The sequence below is a fragment of the Ochotona curzoniae genome, unplaced genomic scaffold, assembly GCF_017591425.1.
Source record: "Ochotona curzoniae isolate NIBS_2020 unplaced genomic scaffold, NIBS_Ocur_1.0 contig_3643, whole genome shotgun sequence".
Taxonomy (NCBI): Eukaryota; Metazoa; Chordata; class Mammalia; order Lagomorpha; family Ochotonidae; genus Ochotona; species Ochotona curzoniae.
This window is the reverse complement of record NW_024465933.1, coordinates 3,940,229-3,964,322: the sequence shown is the minus strand read 5'-3', so window position 1 is coordinate 3,964,322 and position 24,094 is coordinate 3,940,229. Positions and strand designations below refer to the sequence as shown.

Sequence of the window (24,094 nt, the reverse complement as noted above, 5' to 3'; positions counted from 1 at the left end):
CTCCCCCCAACACAAAGACACTTTTTAAAGACAGCAACCTGGGCCAGGCCCAATGGCTCAGTTGGCTAATTCTCTACTTCCATATACCAGGATGCCATATGGGTGTTGGTTCATGTCCTGGCTCCTCTATTTTCCATCCAGCTTCTTATTGTGGCCTGAGAAAGCAGTGGAGGACCGCCCCAAACCTTGGGACCCTGTACCTGCACGGGAGATCTCGACAAAGCTCCTGGCTCCTGGCTCCTAGCTTTGGATTGGCTCAGCTCTAGCCACTGTGGCTTTTTGGGGAGTGAACTAGTGAATGAAGATCTTTCTCTTTATCGTTCCTCTCTGTAAACCTGCCTTTCCAATGAAAATAAATCTTAAAAAAAAAAAAAAAGACAGCAAGATAAAACTGGAAAACTATACCTAACTCCCCATAACAATAAAATCTCCATGATCATTTGACCATAAATATATCAGTGATTTTTTGCCTTTGATGTTTTATTAAAAAAAATACAAGCACCAGAAAATGCCTTAAATGAGTCAGATAGATAATCTACAGCTTATATTTGTCCAACACAAGCAGCTAGTACAGCGGCCAGTGTAGAGGCACTTTTTTGAGGAAGTAAGCTTCTTGCAAGGATTTTGAGTGACCAAGGCACTGAAGACCCTTGCCTTTCTTTTGTATGGCTCTTGCTGTTGCTCACTGAGTAGTCCCATGGTGTGTCTGGGTACACTGTTGCCACTGGAGTGATGGCTGGGAGTCCACGATGCTGGTGATACTTGTCAGTGATGGAATGTCAGGTGTCTTCCCCTCCTGAGGTCCGTCTGCCACATTTTCAGTCAAGCATTCCTCAAAGGTGGGCTAGTAAGCGCACCACAAATACCCAGAGATGCCATATGGATGCAGGGCCTGAGGAGCCTGCGTGCCTACTGAGGTATGGGAGAAGTGCAAAGGTGGCTGCCACCCGGGGCCTGGATCATCCCCACGGCAATGTTCATGGAGCATAAAGGGATGACTTGTTGCCTCCTACTCAGTGAAACCCAAAGACAACAGGTAGAATAAGGGACTGATGCTTTCAACCAGCAAACAAAACTTCCTGGCAAAGTCTGAGCTTCCAAGAGCAAAACAAGGCAGGTGCAGCAGTCAGAGGAAGGAGACATGGAATATGGTGCCTGCCCCATGGAAAGGACATTTGCTTTGTCACAGAGAACAAGGCCAGGAGAAGGGTCACTTCTGGAGAGCTGAGTGCTACCTTCCAGAAGCCTGGAGTCCATACATGTCGGAGTGGCACCTGCAGGAGTCGGAGGGCTGAGGGCCCCAGGCACACGTGAGCACTCCATGGGGAGCATTCTGCTTTGACCTGAAAATTATTCTGGGCTTGAGGAAGGAGCCAAATGGGCGGTAATTCCCCAGTTAGATCACGTCCTCCGAAGGTGGCAGGCCACGTCACTGATTGTCAAATCTGTGAAGCCGCTGTCTCCGCATTTCTTCTTCCGGTGAGAGACGGAACCCGTAGGGTGGAGGGCCATTTCTGTTGTTTCCTGTGGTGAGAAAGCCAAGAGGAAAAAAAAATATCAAAAGCTGCCTATCTAATTTTTGGCAGGCACAAGGCACTGTGCAAACTAGGGTTCCAGGGGAATATAACCACAGCGTTGGTGTCATCTTTAGTCTACCAGAAAATAAAACAGGATAAATATAACTCAACATCCAGTAAGTATTTTTAGCGTGGTTTTGTCCATGAACTTATAATATGGTCATTCCAGAGTTTGATGATCCTCCCACTTTGAATTTTCCTTCTAGCAGGCTCCAAAATGTGCATCATTTCCACTTCCAAAATGTCTTAAAGGCTTAGTGTTTTGCATTTCGAACATGTTCAGTTATAACTTGTCACTCTCTCTACTAACTTCCATCAGCTCTGCTGCCTGGCCTTTTCTGATCTGCCCTGGAGACCTCCCCTACCTTTCTCATAACCCCGACTCCTGCACCTTCAGCAACACAAGTCACACCCAACGGCAAACACACAGTATCCATAGGCATTATGGAGCAGAGGTCAGGGGCGGGGTACACCATTCAGTGGGCAGGTGGGCAGGCCTCACTTTCTAACATACCAAAGACTACAGCTTGTAATGATAGAAGTACCTCAACTCCTGCACGAATATCCGCATGGGCACTGCAGGGACTAAGGAAAGAAGAAACATATGGCCTGTGAACTCAAGAAATCAGCAACATAAACCTAGTGACAACAGCTTTAACATTCAAAGTCTTGTAAGGTCTACTTCGAGACGAGAGAAGACTTGACTCTCACATCAAATGTAGCTTTCACTCCCTTCCTGTTAGTTTTCCTTGTCGAGCAGGTGCACATCTTGCCATCTTGCCTGACACAGATGATATCTGCATGCTCCTCTAGCTCCCCATCTAGGACTGTAAGTCCTTAAATGGTAGAGGGTATTAACATCTCTCCATCTTTCTCTATAGTCTGAACACACTGTTCAGTAAGTACTCACACTTGATGACTGCCCATGACATTCAAACACACACAGAGTATCCCTTGGGGTTGCGATCTGAGGGACTCTGGCTTACTCTTCTGGTTGTACTGGCCAAGAGTGGACTTTGAGCCAGGAGAGAAAATGAGTGAGCAGTTGATCATTTTATTTTAAGATTTATTTATTTATTTTTATAGGAAAGGCAGATTTACAGAGAGAAGGAGAAACAGACTGAAAGATCTTCAATCCACTGATTCACTCCCAGTGGCCATAATGGTTGGAGCTGAAGTATTCTGAAGCCAGGAGCTTCTTCCAGGTCTACCAGGCATGTACAGGAGTCTCAAAGTTTTGGGCCATCCTCCACTGCTTCACCAGGCCACAAGCAGGGAGTTGAATGTGAAGTGGAGCAGCTTGGACACAAACTGGCACCCATATGAAATCCTGGTGCTTGCAAGGTGAGGATTTAGCCACTGAGCTATTGCACTGGGTCCAACAGTTGATCTCTTCTGCTAACTCTCCAAGAGTGGAATCTTTATAAATACATTTTCACTTAATGTTTATATTCACAGGACTGTTGCGAAGGTTGTAATGAGGAGCTATTAGAGAAAGCAGCAAGAAACATTTGGGAACTAAGTGCCTCCTTCAATCCACAACTGGAATTCTAGTTGTCAAACAAAGAGAAATGCAAAAAGGTAGTCAACAGGTGATCTCTTTTCATGTTTTTGTCTCCCCACTGTGAATGCAACCCTGATGTCTACTCAGGAGTGGTTCCTGCTTCCTGCCAGATCTTGGACCAATCACACCGCCTGACACCCTGCAGCCCTTGCTGACTAATGACTGAGGCCGGCCTGCCCCCACACCCACTCCGGCGTGGTAAACCTCTACTTCCCAAACGTTTTGATACAGTGAAATATGTCAATTTATTAGCCTGCACTAAAGATGAGATTCAAATATACTTTAGGCTTGTTCAGAGTTCCACAAAAGTGACTTTATGTGTACAGTAAAAATTAAAAGTCTTACTGGAATTGGTCTTGGCCATGTGTGTTTGTAAAGGAATTCTCTTTGTTCAAAATAGTCCATGATTTGAAATCACAAACTCATAAATCAAATCACCATTAGTTTATTGCTTGAAATTATTTTGTACGATGAGACCCAATTTCTCCTTTGCCTTTAGCAGCTGCGTTATTACTAATTGTGCTGAGGTGAGGGGTGCAGGCCAGAATGGGACTCCCCGTTCCAGCTGGGCAGGGGATCTGTCAGAACTGACTCCGGGCAGACCCTGCAGCAATCTGGGTGTGGCAGTTTGATTCAGGCCCAGGGACAGGAGCCCATGGGAACTGCAAGAACACGCAGACTCCCAAAGGGAAACACAGTGTGCTTTGCTGATTCCTTTAGCTCTTCCTGAACAGATAACAGTAAGAAGGATTAAGGTTCCCACAGGGGCGAGGTAGGAGGAGGATGTAGGGAGGGTTTAGAAGAGGTAGCATCAGAAGGTTTCTCATATCCAGCCCCAGCCCTTTTACTTTTTTAAAGTTTCATTTATTTTTATTGGAAAGGCAATCAGCTTTACAGAGAGAAGGAAAGACAGAAAAAGAGAAATCTTCCATCTGCTGGTTCACTCCCCAAATGGCAGCAACAGCTGGATCCAGGAGCCTCTGCCAGGTCTCCCACAGGGTGCAGAGTCCCAAGGCTTTGGGCCATCCTTTCCTGCTTTCCTAGACCATAAGCAGGGAGTTGGATGGGAATTGGAGCAGCTGGGACATGAACCAGTGACCAAATGGGATCCCAGCTCTTGCAAGGTGAGGATTTAGCCAGTGAGTCATCACACCAGGCTCTGATATCCAGCTCTTAAAATGAGTGGCTGGCCCACATGCCCCTGGGACCCATTCGCAGTTAGGACACTGGAGGAAAACCAGTGCTGAGCCAGTAGAAGAAATGCCACATGCGGAGACAGGAAACTCCCATCAGTGTTTACGCTTTCACTCATCCAGGTCACTTAAGGTATCCTGCCACACTGAGCTTTTACTTTCAATCTAATCATCCTGAATTCTAGTGAGAGAATAAACAGACCTGGAGAGAGTTAATGATGCCATCTGGGGTTCCTAGCATGAGAGAAAGCAAACATTCAACCTAGACTTTGTGGCTGCCCACTTCCCTACGTGGCCACCATTGTTTCTGCCCTGCATGTGTCAGTGTCAACACTGTGTCTCCTACCTTCCCACCAAAATTCGGAGCATCACTTTCTTCATGGATATGTGGGGAACTCACAGATAAATGAAAATAGAAAAATAACAGATCCACAAAAGCAAAAACAAGATAGATGAGATTGTACCCAACTCCGTAGCTTCTTTACAGCAAAATAAACAACAAAGGATTCATAACATGAACGCAAGGCATTCAGAAACAACAGCAACAACCAGCAGTCCAGTTAAGAAAAGGGCAAAGGCCCTGAACAGAGTTCTTTAAAGAAGCATATGCAGTCAACCAAAACAAACAAAAAAGCTCAGTAGCATCCAGGGAACTGAAGATCAAAACCGCACTGAGATAACACCTCAGCCCTGTCAGACTGGCTATCATCAAGACAGAAAACGACACTTGCTGGCGAGGCTGCAGAGAAAGGAGAAGTCCTGCACGCACGGAGGAGGGAATCTAAAGGAATCCAACTAGGATGGAAAACAGTATCACTGGACAGTCCAAGTCCTGGGGAGCCATCTAAGAGAGACTCAACCATTATGGCAAACAAGTATCGGTTCCACCATATTTACTGTAGTGCTATTCTCAACAGCCAAGATATGGACTCAACTAGGGTATGCACCAGGAGAATAACGAAACAATGCTGTGCCTGTACAGCATGCGGTGTTATTTGGTCTTAAAAGAATGAAATCCTGTTATTTGCGGCAAGACATGTGACATGGGAGGACACTATAGGCAGTGAAACGAGCACCAGACACAGAAACACCACACCATCTTCCTTCTTGTATGCGAAGCTAAAACAAACACAACACAACACAACACAACACAACACAATGCAACACAACACAACACAACACAACTCAACACAACACAACACAACGCAACACAACACAACTCAACACAACACAACACAACACAACTCAACACAACACAACCCAACACAACACAACACAACACAACTCAACACAACACAACTCAACACAACACAACTCAACACAACACAACTCAGACTGAACACAGAATAGTCATTACTACTGGCTGGGAGTTTGGAAAATGGGTACAAAATGAACATTAGATTGTAGAAATAAGTTCCTAGTGTTACACAGCACAGTAAGATGACTACAGCACATACTCAGTCACTATTTTATTAATAAATGCAAGAGGTCCAAGCATCTCATCATAAAGAAATGTTAAAAGGGGCCTGGTGCAGTAGCATAGCAGCTTAAGTACTCACCTTGAACACACTGGAATCCTACGTGGGCACCAATTCATATTCTAGTGGTCCTACTTCCCATCCAGCTCCCTGCTTGTGGCCTGGGAAAGCAGTCGAGGACAGCCCAAAGCCTTGGGACCCTGTATCTGCGTGGGAGATCGGGAAGAAGCTTCTGGCTCCTGACTTCAGATCAGCTCAGTTCCAGCTGTTGCTGTCACTTGTGGAGTGAATCATTGGACAGAAGATCTTCCTCTCCGTCTCTTCTCCTTTCTGTATATCCGTCTTTCTAATAAAATTAATATATCTTAAAGAAGAAAGATATGACTTTAAAAGTTCCATCGTGAGTTCTCTTAAATTCTCTTGGAAGTTGGATTTTGGGGAGCACCAAAGGTTCCTGGATCAGACAACCCAGCAGTACCTCAACTGCCAGCATTGCTATTACTGCCACGCACAATTTACATTCAGGTCAGATGTACTTGTGTTCCTTTTAACATAGTCTTTCTAATGATATCAAAGCTATCCTAGTGACCGAAGAATGAACTGCTTCACTTCAGGTTCTGCCCTCTACATCACCCTGAGTCCAATTTGGGGGGGAGTGTCCTTAAAGGTAATTTATTTTTTGATATCTTAAGGAGAAATACAATTTCATGTTATGAGCTGCTTACCCGTACTGTCTGCCGTATGTGCTCATTGGGTGTCTGCCAGGCCAGGGTCCAGGGCCCTGTCTATCCACTGAGTCTCAGCTAAGTTCTGCCTTCCAGTTACCTACCTTTGCATTCATTTTTATTTATAAAATACTTATTATTTTTCTTTTCACTTGAAAATCAGTGAAAAGACAGAGATGACTGCCACAGCCAGGGTTGGACAGGAGCCCAGAACTCAGTGTTGGTCTCCTATGAGGGTGGCAGGGCTCCAAGGATCTGGGCATCATACTCTCTGCCTCTGGTGTTCACATTACAGGAAGCTGGGCAGGAAGCAGAAGAGCTGCGATTTGAATTAGGAACTCAGATATAGGATGGAGGCATCCCGAGCAGCGTCTTAGCTGAGTCAAACACTGCTCCTGAACGTGTTTTTAAAACCTTTCCCAGGGTTTCCACCATGAGGTATTTTTACTGCTTTCCATCGCGTCCAGTGCCCCCTACAGGCACTTCTACAAGGGTGTTCTCATGTCTGCCGTATGGACTTCTGTTAAGTACGGTGGGTGCAGGGTCTGAGCAGGCTTCAGTGAGTGCTAGAAACTCCAAGCCCAGAGGCTTGATGGAAGCTGCTGCAGCAAACAGGGAGATGGGCTTACTAGACAAGACTATATTTTGGCAGGTGCAGGTTGGTTCAAGCGTAAAGCAGGCATTGCTAAAAAGGTGATGCCAGAGGGCGTTCCACCACTCTGGGACTCTTCTGGGACAAAATCCTGCCACTGCCACTGTTTAGCTGTAAATCTTTGACAAAGGAAGTTACTTTCTCTTGTTCTTGGTTTCCTTATCTATAAGATGGGATTACTAAGAGTAGCTTCCTTTCAGAGTTGTTGAGAGCATTCAAAAAGCAGGTGTGAAAAAAAAAAAAACGCTTAGCAAAGTGTTACATGCATAGGAAAGGGCTTTTGATCTCTACCATCACGGGTCAGGTGTTAAATGTCTATTTGTATCGCTGGCAAACTCTGATTTTCATAAAGTAACAGAGCCAAAGATTTCTTAAAAGACACAGCCCAATTCTGTTTACAGACTATTTGAGCAGTGCTGAACTGCCTGCTAGGAAATCCATACTAAACAAGGTAATTGATAACCTTCATTGAGCGGCATGCTTTCATGACACAGAAGAGCTTTGGGGTCACTGGGAAAGCCAGCACGCTCAGCCAAGACCTTCTTGGCTTGGAGTAGTTAAATCGCACAATGGGCACTTACAGGCCTGGGTGAAATCAGCCTGTTCTGTTCCGAGATTCACCTCTTTGTTGCTGTAAATGGAGGTCAACCCTCGATTTTAGTCAGGAGAACAATGAGCGTGCTTCGTGGAACCTCAGGAACACTGCTGGGTTAAGATGATCTGGCTCAATTATAACAGCAGTGGGGTGATCATATGATATATTGATTTGTGGATCTTGATGGAAAATTTTTCAGTGTTTCCACCCTTATGTATAATGCAGTATCCTCTGCATTTTATATCCATGGGAAGAGAAGCAATTTCATTCAGATGAGAATTGCTAAAAAGAGCACCATGAGTTGACAACCATTTTCCCTACTGTTCACCATCCGTGTGAATAGAGATGTTTAATTTGCTGGTATTCATGGATCCTGCCCATGATCTGATGAGCACTCTATATCACTCAGTGAAGTTGCAGGATGGCATAATATCTTTCCCTTAAATTAGGAAACTGAAGAGGAAGTCGCTTTTTCCCCCTTTCTTTAAAGCCTCTACATAAATCAGTGGCATTCTTTGGGATTTCCTTTGTCACTGAGGGCTGCAGAAACAGGCCCCGATCCTCCCTTACATGCATGTGACTTTGTCAGAATCCTATGAAATGGAAAGCTTCCAAAACGCCTCTCCAAAGGATGGCTTGCTGTCATTTTCTGAGAAAGGCGAAAAAGGCCTGCAGGAAATCCCAGGTCTGAGGACATCCAGATGTTCTTTGAAAAGGACAGGAGATAGTCTTACATTTCGATACACTAGTTACATCTTATAGCTCCTCAAAATTCATCTGAAATTCACCTAACACAACTTAAACACAAATGGCAATTTCATGATGATTTACAAGAATAGATCCTTTAGGGGTTACTGAGGACAGAAAATACACCAACAACACTAGCAACAATGGAAATTTGCCAATTCCAAAAACATCATCTGGAATGTCAAAATGAACAGCTGTTGGGGGCACTGACCATTTCCTGCCCTGTGATTGGCCCTTTGCCCTGATTGGTGTGCCTTGGTTCTCTTTAAGTTGATTGGTCAAGTTTGACAGTTAAGCCGGGGGCTTGGCGGGGGAGGGGCTGGAGCGTAACGGATATAACGGTCATAACGGACACGGACAACGGTCACGGCGGGACGGAGGAGCAGAATAAAAAGCGCCTTGGAGACTCTCTCAAGTGTCGGGTGATTTCTTCCGCGGGACGGGAGGACCCCCGATATTTGGTGCCGTGACTCGGATAGAATATATCTGGTGCCGTGCTGTGACTCGGATAGAAAGAAGATAACTGGCGCTGTGAATCGATAGAAGTCAGCTGGTGAACGCCAGGAAGGTAAGCTGAGCAGATCGCTCAGGGAGCCGCTTAGAGCGGGGAATTAGTTTACAACTGAGCTTTTTGCTCAGGAAGCCGCAGCAGCGGGGGGCCCATTTAAGCTGAGGTTTCAGGTTACCTCAGGGAGCCGCTGATAGCAGCGGGGACGTGCACGTCAAGTTCGCGGATTAGCGACGAGCCAAGTTCGCAGGGTAGCGACGAGTCGAGTTAGTCAAGTTCGCGGGTAGCGACGAGTCGAGTTAGTCCAGTTTGCGGGTAGCGACCATTAAAGCTGGGTTTACCGCCATTCACGATCGTGGTTTGCCGCCATTCACGATCGTGGTTTGCCGCCATTCACCATCGCGGTTTGCCGCCATTCACCATCGCGGTTTACCGCCATTCACGATCGCGGTTTACCGCCATTCACGATCGTGGTTTGCCGCCATTCACGATCGGGGTTTGCCGCCATTCACGATCGCGGTTTGCCGCTATTCACGATCGCAGTTTACCGCCATACAGGATCGTGGTTTACCGCCATTCAGGATCGCAGTTTACCGCCATTCAGGATTGCGATCTAGCGCCCATTCAAGTTAGCAGTTAAGGATCAGATCAATTTCACCATTTGACAATCGGTCAAGTTTGCAGGTTAGCGACGATCAGCGGTGTTAGAAATATGGCCAATTTAACTTTTTCAGTGCACATGCAACCTTTATTGCAGAAACTGCTGACAGTGCTGTTGTTTTTGCAAACTGTGCAGAGGATTGTGCTGTGGTTTCTGGAGGAGGATCTTTTGATCCTGCCACAATGGGAACACTTAGGCAGAGACTTAGCTAGGGCAGAACAGCAGGAGCCCATCCCTCCAGGAATGGTCAGGTTCTGGACATTGATTAAGTCTTGCCTGACAGATGGCACTGATAAATTCAGAGGACGTATACAGGAAGGTGAGAAAGTCTTATGGAAACGCAAAAAAAAAAAAAAAAAAATCAGAATAGATGGTTTAAAGACTCTTAATGATTTCCAACAGGTATTGGAGTATACTAATTGGATCTGACCATATTTTTGTATTATTAGACAATGCCAAAATTGTGTCCCATTTTTATCCCAGCCTTGCTTTGGGGTTAATCCCCGTGGTCTTATGCCTAATCATATATGGCAGATGGATGTTACCCATGTTCCCAGTTTTGGTCGCCTTTCTTTTGTTCATGTCTCTATTGATACCTGCTCTGGGGTTCTTTATGCCTCAGCTCATACAGGGGAAAAGGTTCAAGATGTTATATCTCACTGCCTTCAGGCTTTTGCAGCCTGGGGAGTCCCCCAGTGTTATAAGACTGATAATGGACCTGCCTATGCAGCCAAAGCATTTGATAAATTTTGTTCTGAATTTGCAATTAAACACTCTACTGGCATCCCATATAATCCCACAGGCCAGGCTGTGGTAGAGCGTGCCCATGCAACTCTCAAAGCATTATTAATAAAACAAAAAGGGGGAGTAGGAGCCACCCTATATCCCAAAAGTCCTAAACATCAATTGGCTTTAGTTACTTATATTTTTAACTTTTTGATTCTGGATTTGGATGGCCATTCTGCTGCCGAACGCCACACTGTTGGCGCAGGCCCCTGCAAAGATTGGGTGATGTGGAAGGATGTTTTAACAAAACAATGGATGGGCCCGCATCCTGTCTTACGACGGACGCGAGGAGCGGTTTGTGTTTTTCCACAGGATTCTGATGGACCGGTGTGGGTGCCAGAACGTTTGACGCGAGTGATAAGAAAGCCGGAGCAAGATGAACCTGTGGACGTGGTGGATGCTGACCAGCCTGATGTTCATTCAGATACCGAGAGGAGACAACCAGAATCTCCAGCTAAAACTGCACCATAAAAGGTGTGCAGCAAATATTGACTCGCTGTCTAGGGCCTTGGAAATGGCCCCCAGAATGGACTGCTGTCAAAGTACTGTGACTCCTAGAAGAGTAGCACCTGATCTTGCTGTGACCAATTTATTTCCTACCTGTTCAAATTGTGCCTTTGTGGGGTATAACTATATATATGGTAACCCTGTTCAATCTGTTTCTGCTCAGTCTTGGAATGTCTGGGTACTTTGCACTAATAGGGGTGGGTGTTCAGATATATCAGCTTTTGCATTTATTGATAAGGTAGTGATAAGAAATTGTAATTATAGTAGTAGTAGTTCTAGAATATGGGAAGAAAATGTTAAAGTTAATTGCAGTTGTTATGTTATCTATAATGCTATTTATGTATGTGTACAAGCTCCATTTATGTTTATTGTTAATTGCTCTGTAGTTAAGTGAGCCCTTAACCAGTGTTGGAATGGCTCTGGCACTGTGGTGCTGGTACGCATTCCACAACTTATTTCCATCATATGGGGACCTCCTGTGTGCTTAGTCTACCTGGAATGTGTGTCACTCCCTCTATTGTCACCAATGGTTCCCGAGCACTGAATTTGTCCAGAGAATTATCCGCTACGCTATCCCCTAGTGGAAGCTGGTCCATACGACAAAAGTAGAGATTGCCACAGTAAAGCAATGGACAAATTGCATACTAAAGGATCTTTCCTTTGCACACCAATGGGCTGGTATAGTAGCCATGGGCCTTATATCATTCTTTGGGGTCTGTGGATGCTTCATCCTTGAGCACAGCGTCAGCAGCAGTAACAGCAGCTGCTAGTGCAAGCTGTGCTTGCCCTTCACAGCAGATAATCCCTAAAAGTGTGGCTAGGCATGCTGGACCGGTAGCCAGAGACGGGTAAGTATCCGATATGGCTTCACCAACCTAAGACAGGTGCCACGTTCCTAGCCACGTGGTTAGCCCATGATGGGTAAGGGGAGCCTGAACTCGGAACACCTAAGACAGGCACGGTCCCTTGCTTAATAAAACAAGAAGGGGGAGCTGTTGGGGGCACTGACCATTTCCTGCCCTGTGATTGGCCCTTTGCCCTGATTGGTGTGCCTTGGTTCTCTTTAAGTTGATTGGTCAAGTTTGACAGTTAAGCCGGGGGCTTGGCGGGGGAGGGGCTGGAGCGTAACGGATATAACGGTCATAACGGACACGGACAACGGTCACGGCGGGACGGAGGAGCAGAATAAAAAGCGCCTTGGAGACTCTCTCAAGTGTCGGGTGATTTCTTCCGCGGGACGGGAGGACCCCCGATAAACAGCTTTACAATGCAGACAGTCTTTATCTGTTTTACTTTCTGCTTCTGCCAGCTGGTTAATTTGGAAGACCTTCAATGGACACTTCTGAGTTAGCATCAACCTGGTCAGCAGTCCAAGCTCATGAAAATGTTGGATCTACTATGCGAGGTCTAGTGTTTCTTGGGCTATAATCCGAAATCTAGAGTTGCCAACCAAACACACAAAAACAAACAAGGATACACAAAATAAAGTATAGAGGAGACAAAGGTTTGCTCGTGCTGTCTGCTACCCACTCGCTGTGCCTCTGATGTATGTGCTTGGTTAATTTCCATGAACCAGATCTGGGTCAAAATACAGAATATTCCCAGAACTCATAAACCCCAAGTTATGCTCTTCCAGGCACAGCCCCGAGTTGTATCAATATAGATTTGTTTTTCCTATTCTTGTCAAGAATAGGAATATTCTGTCCATAAAAGGATCCATAATGGATTCCTACAATATGTACTTGCTGTGAGTGGCTTAATTTTACATTATGTTACATGATCTATTCATATTGTTACATAAGTGGTTTTTATCCTACTCAGGGTAGAATTTCTTTGTCTGTTTCACAGATGAGAAACTGAAAGTTTTTGTAACTTGACAGTCACACAGCTGGCTGGTGGCCGAGCCATGATCCAAACCCAAATCTCTCTCTATCCCGCTTCAGACATAAGGCGTATACTGTTGTCTTCTTCAACTCTGCACTAGAATCTAGAAGTCTGAGAAATATCATCACCCCAAGTGTTCCCTGAAGACAGGATCTGTTTAAAAGAAAGCAGAGACAAGGTATCTTCTGCCTCAGAGACCCTTGGACAGAAACTATGACTGCAATAGATGTGGATTTTCACGCACGGGAAATTCCTTTTTTTTTTTTTTTCTTAAATCTGTCTTAAATGCTTTCTAAACTTTATTACCACCTCAGCACTTATAAGACTGGAAATGATTTTCAAAACACTTTTATAAACGTTAATGATGCCCTATGATAATTCAAATTTGCTAGATCTAAACTAGAACACCTGTGGTCAACATTTTGGAAGGTGCCTCAGTTTACTTAACTATATCAGCTGACAGAAGATTAAAAAGAGGCTTAAAATCTTCTTCCATGTTGATGAACTTTGGGACTATATCCATATTTTATGTTCAATTCAAATTCATTTGGGAACTTTCCCCAGTAGTCATTGTGGGGTGGGCAGAACTGTGATCAAAGATACAAATACATGAGTTTTAAAAATGCTAGCAAAAGGATGAAGGCCTTCTGTGGTATTAAAGTCCCATTCCTGTCCGACGCTCCAGGCACTGCGCCTAACGCAGCTTGCAGGGGCAGCTCTGGCTGCAGGCTCTCCTGCTATTTTGGGTGCAGCTTCCACACTGACTCAGGTAGGCTGCATGAGGACATGGGCTGCTCCTTATTCCCTGCCAGGCCTGCATCTTGCTCAGCTCTGCAGTCCGAACCTTCTCCCAACTCTGAGCTGCTCACCACACTGGACATCTTAGCCAGCTGGGACCTATGGAGCCCTCTGGCCTTTACTTCCCGAGGGCATAGAGGTCTGATGCCATTCCAGGGAGGGATAGGCAGACAGAACTTTCAGTGGCCTGCTCCAGGGGCCAAGCTTTTTCTCTCTTGTTTTTCGCCCTTGAGGTGTCTTTACATTTTTAATTCATTATCTAAAAAAAGCAGAAGGTATCAAAGGAGAGAGGATTTAAGCTGCAATAAAGTGAGTTCAAAAGGATAAAAAAAATGATGGTTTCATCCAGAGATGTGTTGGGTCCTGGGTCAACTGCTGTCTGTTGCCTTGGTCCCGAAAGAGTGACTGTGGCTGAAATCTCCTTGCATGGCTGGAGCAGTCCTGGTCCTGTGCATAGGAACTTCCATCAAAGAGTAACCAAGGTGAAGGTGGGATGTGAGAATTGGAGTTCTGACCCTTCCACAGTTTAAAATGTAAGAGGTCTGGGTAGAGGCGGGCTGCCCATCTGCCACTGTGGTCCTCAATATTAAACTGTACAGAGGAAAGAAACTTCAAAGACACAGGTTGCTGGGTCCCATCACCAGATACTCTGGTTCATTAAGGGTGGTTTAAGGTCAGGAAGCTGTGTTTTAATGAGCACCCATGTGGTACTGTTGCAGATGATGTATTAAATTAATATGAACTGCTGTGGGAAAAGAGACACATCAACAGATGTGGATTCCCTGCTTGGCTCCAGCAGGACCTTGGGTCTCAGCCTCCTCATCTGGATACAACATGTGCTGGACTGGACACCTGCTGCTTCCATCCCAGAGCTATCAGTGAGATCTCAGGGTTTGGTTGGTCCACGCATGGGAATGTGTCAGACCAGGAACCAGCCTCATCAGCTGTCAGCTCCATTTGAGGGTGCCACTGGCACTATTGGTCAGCATGCCCATGACCTTTGAGCTGGGCAGAGATCTGGCCATGCTGTGCTCCATGGCAACATATTCAAACTCATTTGGTCTTGCTCAGCACCAGACGTTCTTCCTATACCTGAATACTGGGATTAGGGAGAAAGGAAGGAAGCAAGGAAGGAAACCTTTAAATCAACTGCATTTGGATAACACGGGAATTTTTCACACATTTGATCACAGGAGATTCAGTCACCAAATCTCTGGTTTCTTTTTTCCAAGGGTAGTTTCTCAGTCCTTTCTCCCATGACCTTGAGAGTTCTGAGTAGTATGGCCAGATACTCCGTCTGGTTTGCTGATGTTTATCTTCAGGATTAGATGAGGGAGACGGGATGCGGATGGCTACGATGGCAGCAAATTCCCAGTCTGTCACACGGTGGAGGTAGAGACCATTAGCATGCCTTATCCTAGGGCATCATTACCTTGAACACACTTTTTTTTTTTTGCTATATCTCTCTGCGCTTTACAAACTTTTTTGATTTCTAAGGGAATAATGCTACCAGAATAAATGAGAGGAGGGTGTGTGGATACCCCAAACAGGGGAGCAGCTGAAAGCAGGAGCGTTCAGTTCTGCTGGCATCCACATCCCTGAATCCCAGGTGAAGTTTTTCTCTTACACTGGGAGAAGTGTGTGGATCACCAGTAGGGTTATTTAAGAAAATGTTTCTGGGTAGGGTAGGCTTGTCATGGAGCTCATGCCACTGTAAATTTTTTTTTAAGATTTATTTATTTTTATTGGAAAGATATACAGAGAGAAGGAGAGACAGAGGAGAAAGATAATTCATCTGTTGGTTCACTCCCCAGATGGTCACAATGGCCAGAGCTGAGCTGAGCCAAAGCCAGAAGCCAGGAGCCAGGAGGTAGGAGCTTCCCCCAGATTTCCCACATGTGTGCAGAGTCACAGGGCTCTGGGACATCTTCTACTACTTTTTCAGGCCACAAGCAGGGAGCTGGAAGGGAAGTGGAGCAGCCAGGGTACAAACCAGTGCCCATGAGATTCCAGTGCATGTAAGGCAAGGATTTTAGCTACTAGGCTATCTTAGGAGATTCCAGGTTATCAACTGACAATATGCACTACGGGTTTATCTGCATTGGCCAGCAGGTGGAACCAGAGGCCTGTGACACTCAGTCTGATGGAGGCAACTAGGACAAATTCCAGTCAACAAAGCATTCCGCATGGTAAGCACAATTAGGGTTATTTTGAAACAGATGGGCTCTACAGAAGCTACGGCACTGAATATGATGGAGTTGTTTATTGTCTAGATGGTCTGAAACTCAGGGATTACTTGCCAGCATCTAGCAGTTTCTATGTCATATCAGAATTCTTGCAGAGCACTGGGAAAGAACTGGAGACATGAATAAAGATCTTTTAGCCACTTTTAAATTCAGAATTTATTTGTGCTGTTGTACACACGACCTTGTGTTACTGACTGCTTTTACTGGAATGATGTGCAGCCTGTTTACCATGCTCACTCCAAATTAGAAGGGATAAACACATGTAATCTGTGGCAGCAGGAAAATCAATCCTGGTTGCAGTGATACTAAAAATGACTTGTGGAGGACTCATCAAAGTGGTTGTTTCCTGTTCACATTGACATTCCACTTCAAGTACTTGCCCCTCGCCATCATGTGCTTCTGTCCCTTCTCCTTGTGAGACATGGAGGGAAGAGAGACCAGGAGGTGACCTAGCATTCATTTGGAGTTCGCCTGATGCAATGGTTCTGTACGGACAGGAGTCTGATGACAGAGCTTGCTCTGACCTGGAGCTCTCTCTGGCTTGGTACTGAGTCTAGGGCTCTGAGTGCAGGAAATCTGTGATGGCCTCCAGAACCAATGGTTTCTTTCAGGAGAAAATTTCGAACTCCTTCCCCTATAAACCAAAGGAGTCCTGCCAGATCATCCCAGGCTCAGGGAGTGTCTAGGGGCAACTTCTATGGACCAAATGTATTCATAACACAAGTCCATAAGTTGATGTTCTAATCAGGAATGTATGGAATTTGGAAATTTGGCTTCTGGGACGCTATCAGGATTAGACAAAGTCACAAAGGGTGGTCTGCGTGACGAAAGTGGCAGTCAAGTGGATAGAGAGACCACAGTTTACCCTCTCTGCCATGTAGGGACACAGCAAGAAGACCGCAAGCTGCACAGAGTTATTAGAACAAAATCATCCTGGCAACTGGGGCTTCCTGACTCCATAACTGTAAGAAACACATTTGTGTTGCTGTTGTAACACAGCTTTAACTTTGTTTGAGGCAGCCCCAGCTGACTGAGACAGGCTCTCCGAAGCAGGTGGCTTGGCAACTGGAGGTTCCACCATTTCCGGCTGTCACAGCTTTGTGGCAGGCCCTGGTGATTTGAGGGATGCACAGATGCACTTCTGAGTGCATAAGGCCTTATCCCAAGGGGTTAGAGACAGTGGTGTTCTGAGCAATAGAATGCCGGTCACAGAGCCCACACTCTGCCATGAGCAGTCAGGGCCTTTACTCCCAAATAACACAACCCCCCAACCAAAGGCAGGGTTCTCACGCTCTTGCTCATATGTGATTTAAAGAACCATTTATGATCACATTTAGACCTGTTTTTTTTTTTTTTCTTTCGTTTCATTTTCTTTTTTTCTTTTTTTTTTTAATCACTGCCTTCCAATTGAATTTCAAACAGATGACTCAATTTTTGGTTCATTAGGCAAAGGATCAAGGTAATGTTTGCATCAGCTTTTGAAATCACAGAACATTTGAAATAGGCCAGTATTTCCCTTAGAAATCCCAATCTTTTAAAAATACCTTTTAACCTTTGTATGTAAAAAGAAAATATTACAAGTAGACATTATGCCAAGGAAACGTGCAGTATGGGAAAAAACAAAGGATGACAGGGGAAGATAACTTTGGAAATGAAGCAGGTTCTGGCAACTTCTGCTGAGCACAAGTATCCTCAGCTTTCTGAGACCAAGTGGTTCTGGCAGGAGTCTAGAAAGACAAGGCTGTGGCACCCAGAAAGGGCATGCCAATGGAATGGCTACGGCCTTGGCAAGCTGGCTGGACTGAACTGGCAGCAAATAATGTGAATCATGTAAGAGGTCCCATACCACCCAAAGCTTCTGTGCTACACTCCTGCCCATCATACAGCTCAAAGGGTAACAATCCTCATCTCGATGGTGATTGTCAAAGCCGACATGGATGGAATGTTGCAGATACTGAGGCCCCAGAGGGAGAGTCCAGATCAATGCCTATGGTGGGACCCCGGGACCTGCACTTGAAACAAACACCTCAATAAATCTGAGTCTGATTATGAAATGCAAGTCTGGGATTATAGCAGGCATTTATTATCAGCACCAGGATAGCATTTAGGTTTGCATAAGTAGAATTTAGGTCACGTACGCCACGTGCCAGGGAGTCTGATAATTTTCCAGGTTGCACTATTACTCAATCCCAGATGATACAGATGTTAAAAGAGGCCAGTGCAATGAGCTCTCCTGAAGAATGCAACAAGCATGGTCATACACTTGATCTGGAACTTCAAATATCAGAGTACTTGAGCCTGACAGGTGTCACTCCCTTGATCAGGAACAAAGTGATCCATTTCTGAATCCTTGGTGTCTGCTACATGGCAGGGGCAGCATAAATGAGTGATGTGTGAGTCAAACCAACTAAAATGCCACCAGGACAAGGCAGAAGAGAGGACAGAGCAAATAAGCTAGGTTGGGACAGTGAGACTAGAAGATACTGATAGATACCACCAAGTAGAGGCATGTCGGAGCTGAGGGCCTCAGCCACAGAAATGCTCCCAGATTCTGATTCGCAAATGGCCGAGGGGCAGGTAGGGGTAGGTACAAATCCACAGATTTCAGAGTACACTTTGGTTTCCTGATCTTGTGTGAAGTTCATGAGGGTTGCCTGGCTCTTGGGTCTCACATACATTAGAGAATGTTTGATTGCTATAAATAGGCTGATATAGGAGATGAATGACATTCACCTACACTGAAACCTGCCTTAGAGGCTTTCAAAGACCATCTCTTCTTCAAGAGCACAGGGCTGGCTAGTATGTAAGCACAGAAGTTCTGATATCAATACATAAAGACCACTCTTGCCCTAGAAAACTGCCCCTGTGATTCTTAGTGGTCAAGCAGACCTGGGTGGTTCAAAGCCCTTATTCTAGCTAAACCACCTGGCATGGCTTCCCTGTAGATGTGGGGTCCTCTAGTATGGCCCAGGTGATTCAGAAGGACAGGGCAGTCTGGCTTCGTCCCCTTTCAGAAAAGCAAGCTGGTGTGATGAGTGGCCTGAGCAACCAAACAAGCTTGGCCTTGCACTTTGCTTCTCAGAATGGAGACATTCTCACGAGAGGTCAGCATTGGCTTAGCAGTGTGATGGCCGCACGGCTAGCTACTGGGGACAGGATAAACTATCCCGGGAATATATGATCATTTTATACATTACTGTTTCGGTATTTGTTGGTAGGCCGCCTGTTATTAATTCACCCTCCTCTAAATTCCATCTTGCGCCTCATTAGTGATTGTGTGTACTTATATGTGTTCACATGTGTATACACATCCATGTGCTTCCATGTGCAGGCATGTGCTGACCTTCAGGGGCAAAAGGAACTGCTGAGACAGACACATAACACCTCTTACACACAAGCCTGGCCAGGTTTGGGAAGATCCAGGGCTTCCTGGAAGAAGTGTGACAGCCCTGAAACAGCTCGATTCTGACTGTTGGAAGTCAGCTTAGCATTAAGGTCAAAGGTGACTCTCAGCCTATGGGGAGGTATTCAACAACAAGAGTGAGTTATTCCCAAGCATCTGCTAATAATTTCTAGTAGTACAAAACTTACTCTATGAAAAGAAGGGGTGGTCTCAGAGAAAAATTTTGAGTCTTAAGTTCCAAGTGAGGACCCTGGAATTGGGCTCACCTGGGGCAATGGAAGACACAGATGAGAGAGAAGGGAAATGTTATTTCTAGACAGATTTGGACAGCTGTGTGCTTGGGGTACAGAAAAAGTCAAACACGGACTGGCCTAGTTGTGGTTGTAAGGACAGCTCTGGGGTTCTATTACAGAGCAAGGAATTTCATTACTTACAGATTCTCACTTGTCTTATCTGGACAAGGCAGAAATCTATGCATATCATGGATGTGCCACGAGGATCAAAGGAAGTAAAGCATACCACCCGCTGGGTCAAAGCAACCAAGGTCAAGGCTCAATGGTACTCCCTGTTACACGTATGGTTCCCTTTCCTGGCGGCCCCACCTTGGGGAATGTCAGCAGATCCAAGCTCCATCTTGGACACCTCATTCAGTGCCACTCACTGCTGCCCTGCCACTGATCCCATACCAGAGGTGTCCTTAAGGTGGCCATTTCCTGTCCTTCAGAGCCACCTGTGCTGTGAGTGTAGATTTCACCCTGAGCTCTGCACATGCTACAGCATTCCTGACAGCTGTTCTCCACAGAAGAGCTGGGACACTCTTCAAAAACAACTTTCTCTGTCTTCTAACCACGTCCCCCACCCCCAACCAAAGGGATCCTTTTGCTTTAAGACAAAAAGTAAAATGTGCTACCCTGCCCAGTAAGCTCTGGGCAATGGGACTGGGGCTTCCTCTCCAGACCGGCTGTTCCCCATTCTTCCTTCACCTCCATTTCCTGGGCTCCCCTCTCTTCCGCTTTAGCTCCCTCAACTCTCAGCTCTAACACCACATTCCCGGGAGGGTGATGGGTTTCCTGGTCACTAGTGAGGGTCCTCTGCCCTAGGCTCCCCCAGGGTCTCCTCCCTTCAAAGTGCAGGAAGCTGTAGTTAGTGAATCTGATTATCTTAATCATGTGCGTCCTTGTTAGGTTATGTACTGTGCAGCAGACAGGAACAGAAAGGCTGTGTGTTCATCTTCCATCCCTAGGGATGAATAAAGGAACAAGCAAATGCAGGGATGGAAGGAAGAGAAGCAGGCGTAGAATGCTAACTACCATTCCCAATTTACCGATGAGGATGGTGCTCCAGGAAGGTGGCTTCCTGAGTTTCACAGCCCCAAACACCCAGGGCTCAGATCTAAGCCTAGGGCCCTGAATAGTCCATCGTATTACTTTGGGAACAACATCCACACCTCAACCATGGCTCAGCAAAACCAAACAATAAATAATAAAATTTCAAAATAAAAAAGTGCTTACTTCTTAAAGTATATGACTATGAGGAGTCATAATTGGTGTATGGAGAAAGACTCTGTAAATTGATATGATATCTGAATTTAAAAGATACATGACTACAAAAAGACACAGCATTTACTGCTGGTTAGATCAAGTGTAGCAGTGTTTCCAGAACTGTCTCTGTACATTAAGGACAGTAGCGAAAGTCCCAGATCTGCTTCCAGATAACTTTCTTACTGGTAGAAAGAACAGGGAGAGTGAAAGTTCCAGTGGGAAGCTATACAAACACGACTGGTCTAAATGGAAGCCACTCTTATGAGTCATGTGTAGCATTAAACACTATGGAGAAAAGAATTTACAAAACATGCCCAAACAGTTCTCTTTGATGTGGTAGACTCTTTTAAAACCACATTGTTCAAATTTATGTTATAATGCAAACCCTCCGTGTTTACAATGGCACTATTGGAGGCACACAATTTGAAAGTACAACTGTTAAATTTCAAAGACAAGACTTAACAATCTCAGAACAATAAGGCGATTCCCAGTGTGAGTTTATGGGCTGCAAAACCTAAAAAGATTTCTTCAATTAGCAGTGAAGACTCCTGACATATTTACAGCCTGATGGAAGGACTGCTCATTGTATAATGCAGACTGCGCTGCTTTTATCAGAACTTTCCTTTTCTTTACCTTAGATGACAACCATTGTGCTTCTCCACCAGCAGCGTTTGATCCCCCTACTTATGTTGTATGGCCAGGACAGTGTTTTTCAGTTCACCATCACTCCTGGGGAAGGCTACAAATTATACATAATGCATTGCATTGTAATTGCTGTACTGTGAACTTGGCTCGCCTTTCCAGCACAAAATACCAGCATCCAAGTCATTTTATTATAAGAAACCATAAGGGATTCTTTTGGATTATAAACATCTGAAGACATTAATAGTCTTAGGAATGCCAGTCGGCTATTTTGGACACACAGGGGGCGGGCGAGGCTAAAAGTGAGGCAAATACACTTCATATGAATCTTGACAGAGAAAAGGAGGCAGCAGGCATGAAGGCAAGGCTGCGATCAGTGCAATACAGGACAAAGCAAAGCAGGTGGGCAGGCAGCGTGCAGGCGGAGGAAGGAGAGACACAGAGTGCAGTGCTGCTCCGTGGCCCCCAGGCCTGAGCTTCCTCATTTTGAGCACAAGGGCATGCAACCAGAAAGGCCCCTTCTCCACAAAGGCAGGACATCAAGGGATACATTATGAATGCACAGGTGGGGTGATGCTGCTTCCGCTTCATATGGTGGTGGTGCAAGAGAAAGACATTTATAAAGAATGTGCTTTCATGGCAGACTTAACCACATGCTAGTTTAGGGGCTAACTCCTTTGTTAAGTTTTTTATTATTATTCATTCTTTGACTTCCTCATTCACTAACAGATTTTGACTAGGCATTTTCCCGGGCTCTCACAGATGTGACGGACAAAGGAGTGAGTGAAAGGCTGGTGTGTGTGTGTAAGGCTGGTGTGTGTGTGTGTGGGGGGGGTAGCTTTGTCCACTGCAGTAACAGCGCTCCAGGGCTCAACAACTGGATCCAAAGTGACAGACTCCCCTGCTAGGCTGCAACTCCTGTTGGTGAGCACAACAGCCAGCACTGGAAGCAGGCCAGGCTGGACAAGGTTGCAGCACCCATTGGCACGTGTGCTGGCTAGCTCTGGGGACAGACCTGGCTGAGTTAGGCTGCGGCACCCATGAGTGCATAGAAGAGTCAGATGGGACATGGGCTGGGCTAGCTAGGCCACAGCACCCACTGGTTCCCATGAGACACGGGACTGTGGGCAGAACCGATGAGGCAGCTGCATCCGCTGGTATGTATGTTGACTGTGCAGGTGATGGACCAAATCTGACCCTGCACTAGGTGGTGCATACAAGAATCAAGTGTGAGGTCACCCCCAGGTGGTGAGGTTTCAGGGGGACCTCTCCAGCTAAACTTTAACTCTGGCCTCAGGGGAAATCACAAGATATGTGGTCTGACTTTGGAATATTTGTATCAGGACTCGCCCTCCACGGTTTCTGGTATGTGTGCAATAGAGAACATACCCAGGCGCACACGAAAGACAAGACAACCAGCTCATCTAAGCCGACAGAAGACATCAAGTGCCTCACCAAAAGACTAAAAGGGGAACAGATTGAACAACTCTCCAGGCCAGGCTTTGCAGCAAAGGCCTAGATCTGTGGATACACCAAAACAAATTTGGTCAGCCCACAGACAGTCCAACAAAACCAACAACAACTAAGAACTAGCAACGCCACGTAAGCAGCATCTCTGGATCATTCCCAACATCAGGGTCTTTGAAGATGACATCAAATGATTGTTTCCATCCCAGGGCACTAATGCAGTTTGACAGAATGGTACAGGTTTCCCTCTCACTCCTGTATGGACACAGGAGGAATACAAAGAACTGAGACATTTAGCTCATCCACCTTCCTTTACACCTCAATTTTCCCAACCCTAACTGAAGGCCCACATGGGCAGGCATTCCTCTCAGTTGTATAAACAATACTGAAAATAAAATAAAAAACGTAAAAAATCCAAATTGATAAAAGAACTGCAAAATTTAAAATAGTTAATGTCTATGAAATGTAAACATTCAACCATTGAACTTATGCATAGTAAATTATATCATATATTTATAAATATTACTGCATTTATATTGATTTATTTAAATGTATATTTAAATAGTATGGAGGAAACTGCATATGTTTTAATACATTTAATACATGAGGTGGAGCTTCCAAAAGTACAAGTCCACCAAGGTACTCATATGCACCCACGGGGTAGGCAGAACATTTCTATTCTTGTGGAATTTATGGTCTGTTGGAGACAAAGAAATATTGAGGAAAGTAACATCTCTGAGCCTCATTTTCCTCTATAAGAGTAAAGAATAACAAAATTTCAAAACCACATCCCTCAGGGCAGCAGTTCAGAGAACCAAATCAGGAAACTGACAGAGAGGAAAACGAAAAGTGTCAACTCCTTAAATCTTGGCTCCATGGGAGGTGAGTGCTTCTCCCCGCTCTTGCAGCTGCTGCCTTGCAGCCCAGGTGCTCAGCACAGAACAAACCCCTAGGCTGGGATGTGGCACAGGAGAAGGCTGCTGTGGAACCCCACTTCTGTCACCAACAGAGGCTTCTGGTGGACAAACTCACAGAGAACCAAGAGGTCTCATGTAGAGATAAGACTTGGTCCATAGGATGAGACTCCAAAGAGGGGATAAAAAACAAACAAGTGTTTTAG

At 45.4% G+C, this 24,094-nt stretch overlaps 1 protein-coding gene across 4 annotated transcripts in view; it reads right to left on the bottom strand.

Moving 5' to 3' along the window:
* Positions 1-381: 381 nt before the first annotated feature.
* Positions 382-24,094, bottom strand: part of RHBDD1 (rhomboid domain containing 1) — a 145,877-nt gene continuing 122,164 nt past the window's right edge. For all 4 annotated transcript variants that reach the window (XM_040982823.1, XM_040982821.1, XM_040982822.1 and 1 more), the window contains one exon: positions 382-1,524. In XM_040982823.1, the coding sequence (XP_040838757.1) occupies positions 1,430-1,524 (95 nt within the window). In that variant the 3' untranslated portion in view covers positions 382-1,429. The remainder of the gene's footprint in view (positions 1,525-24,094) is intronic.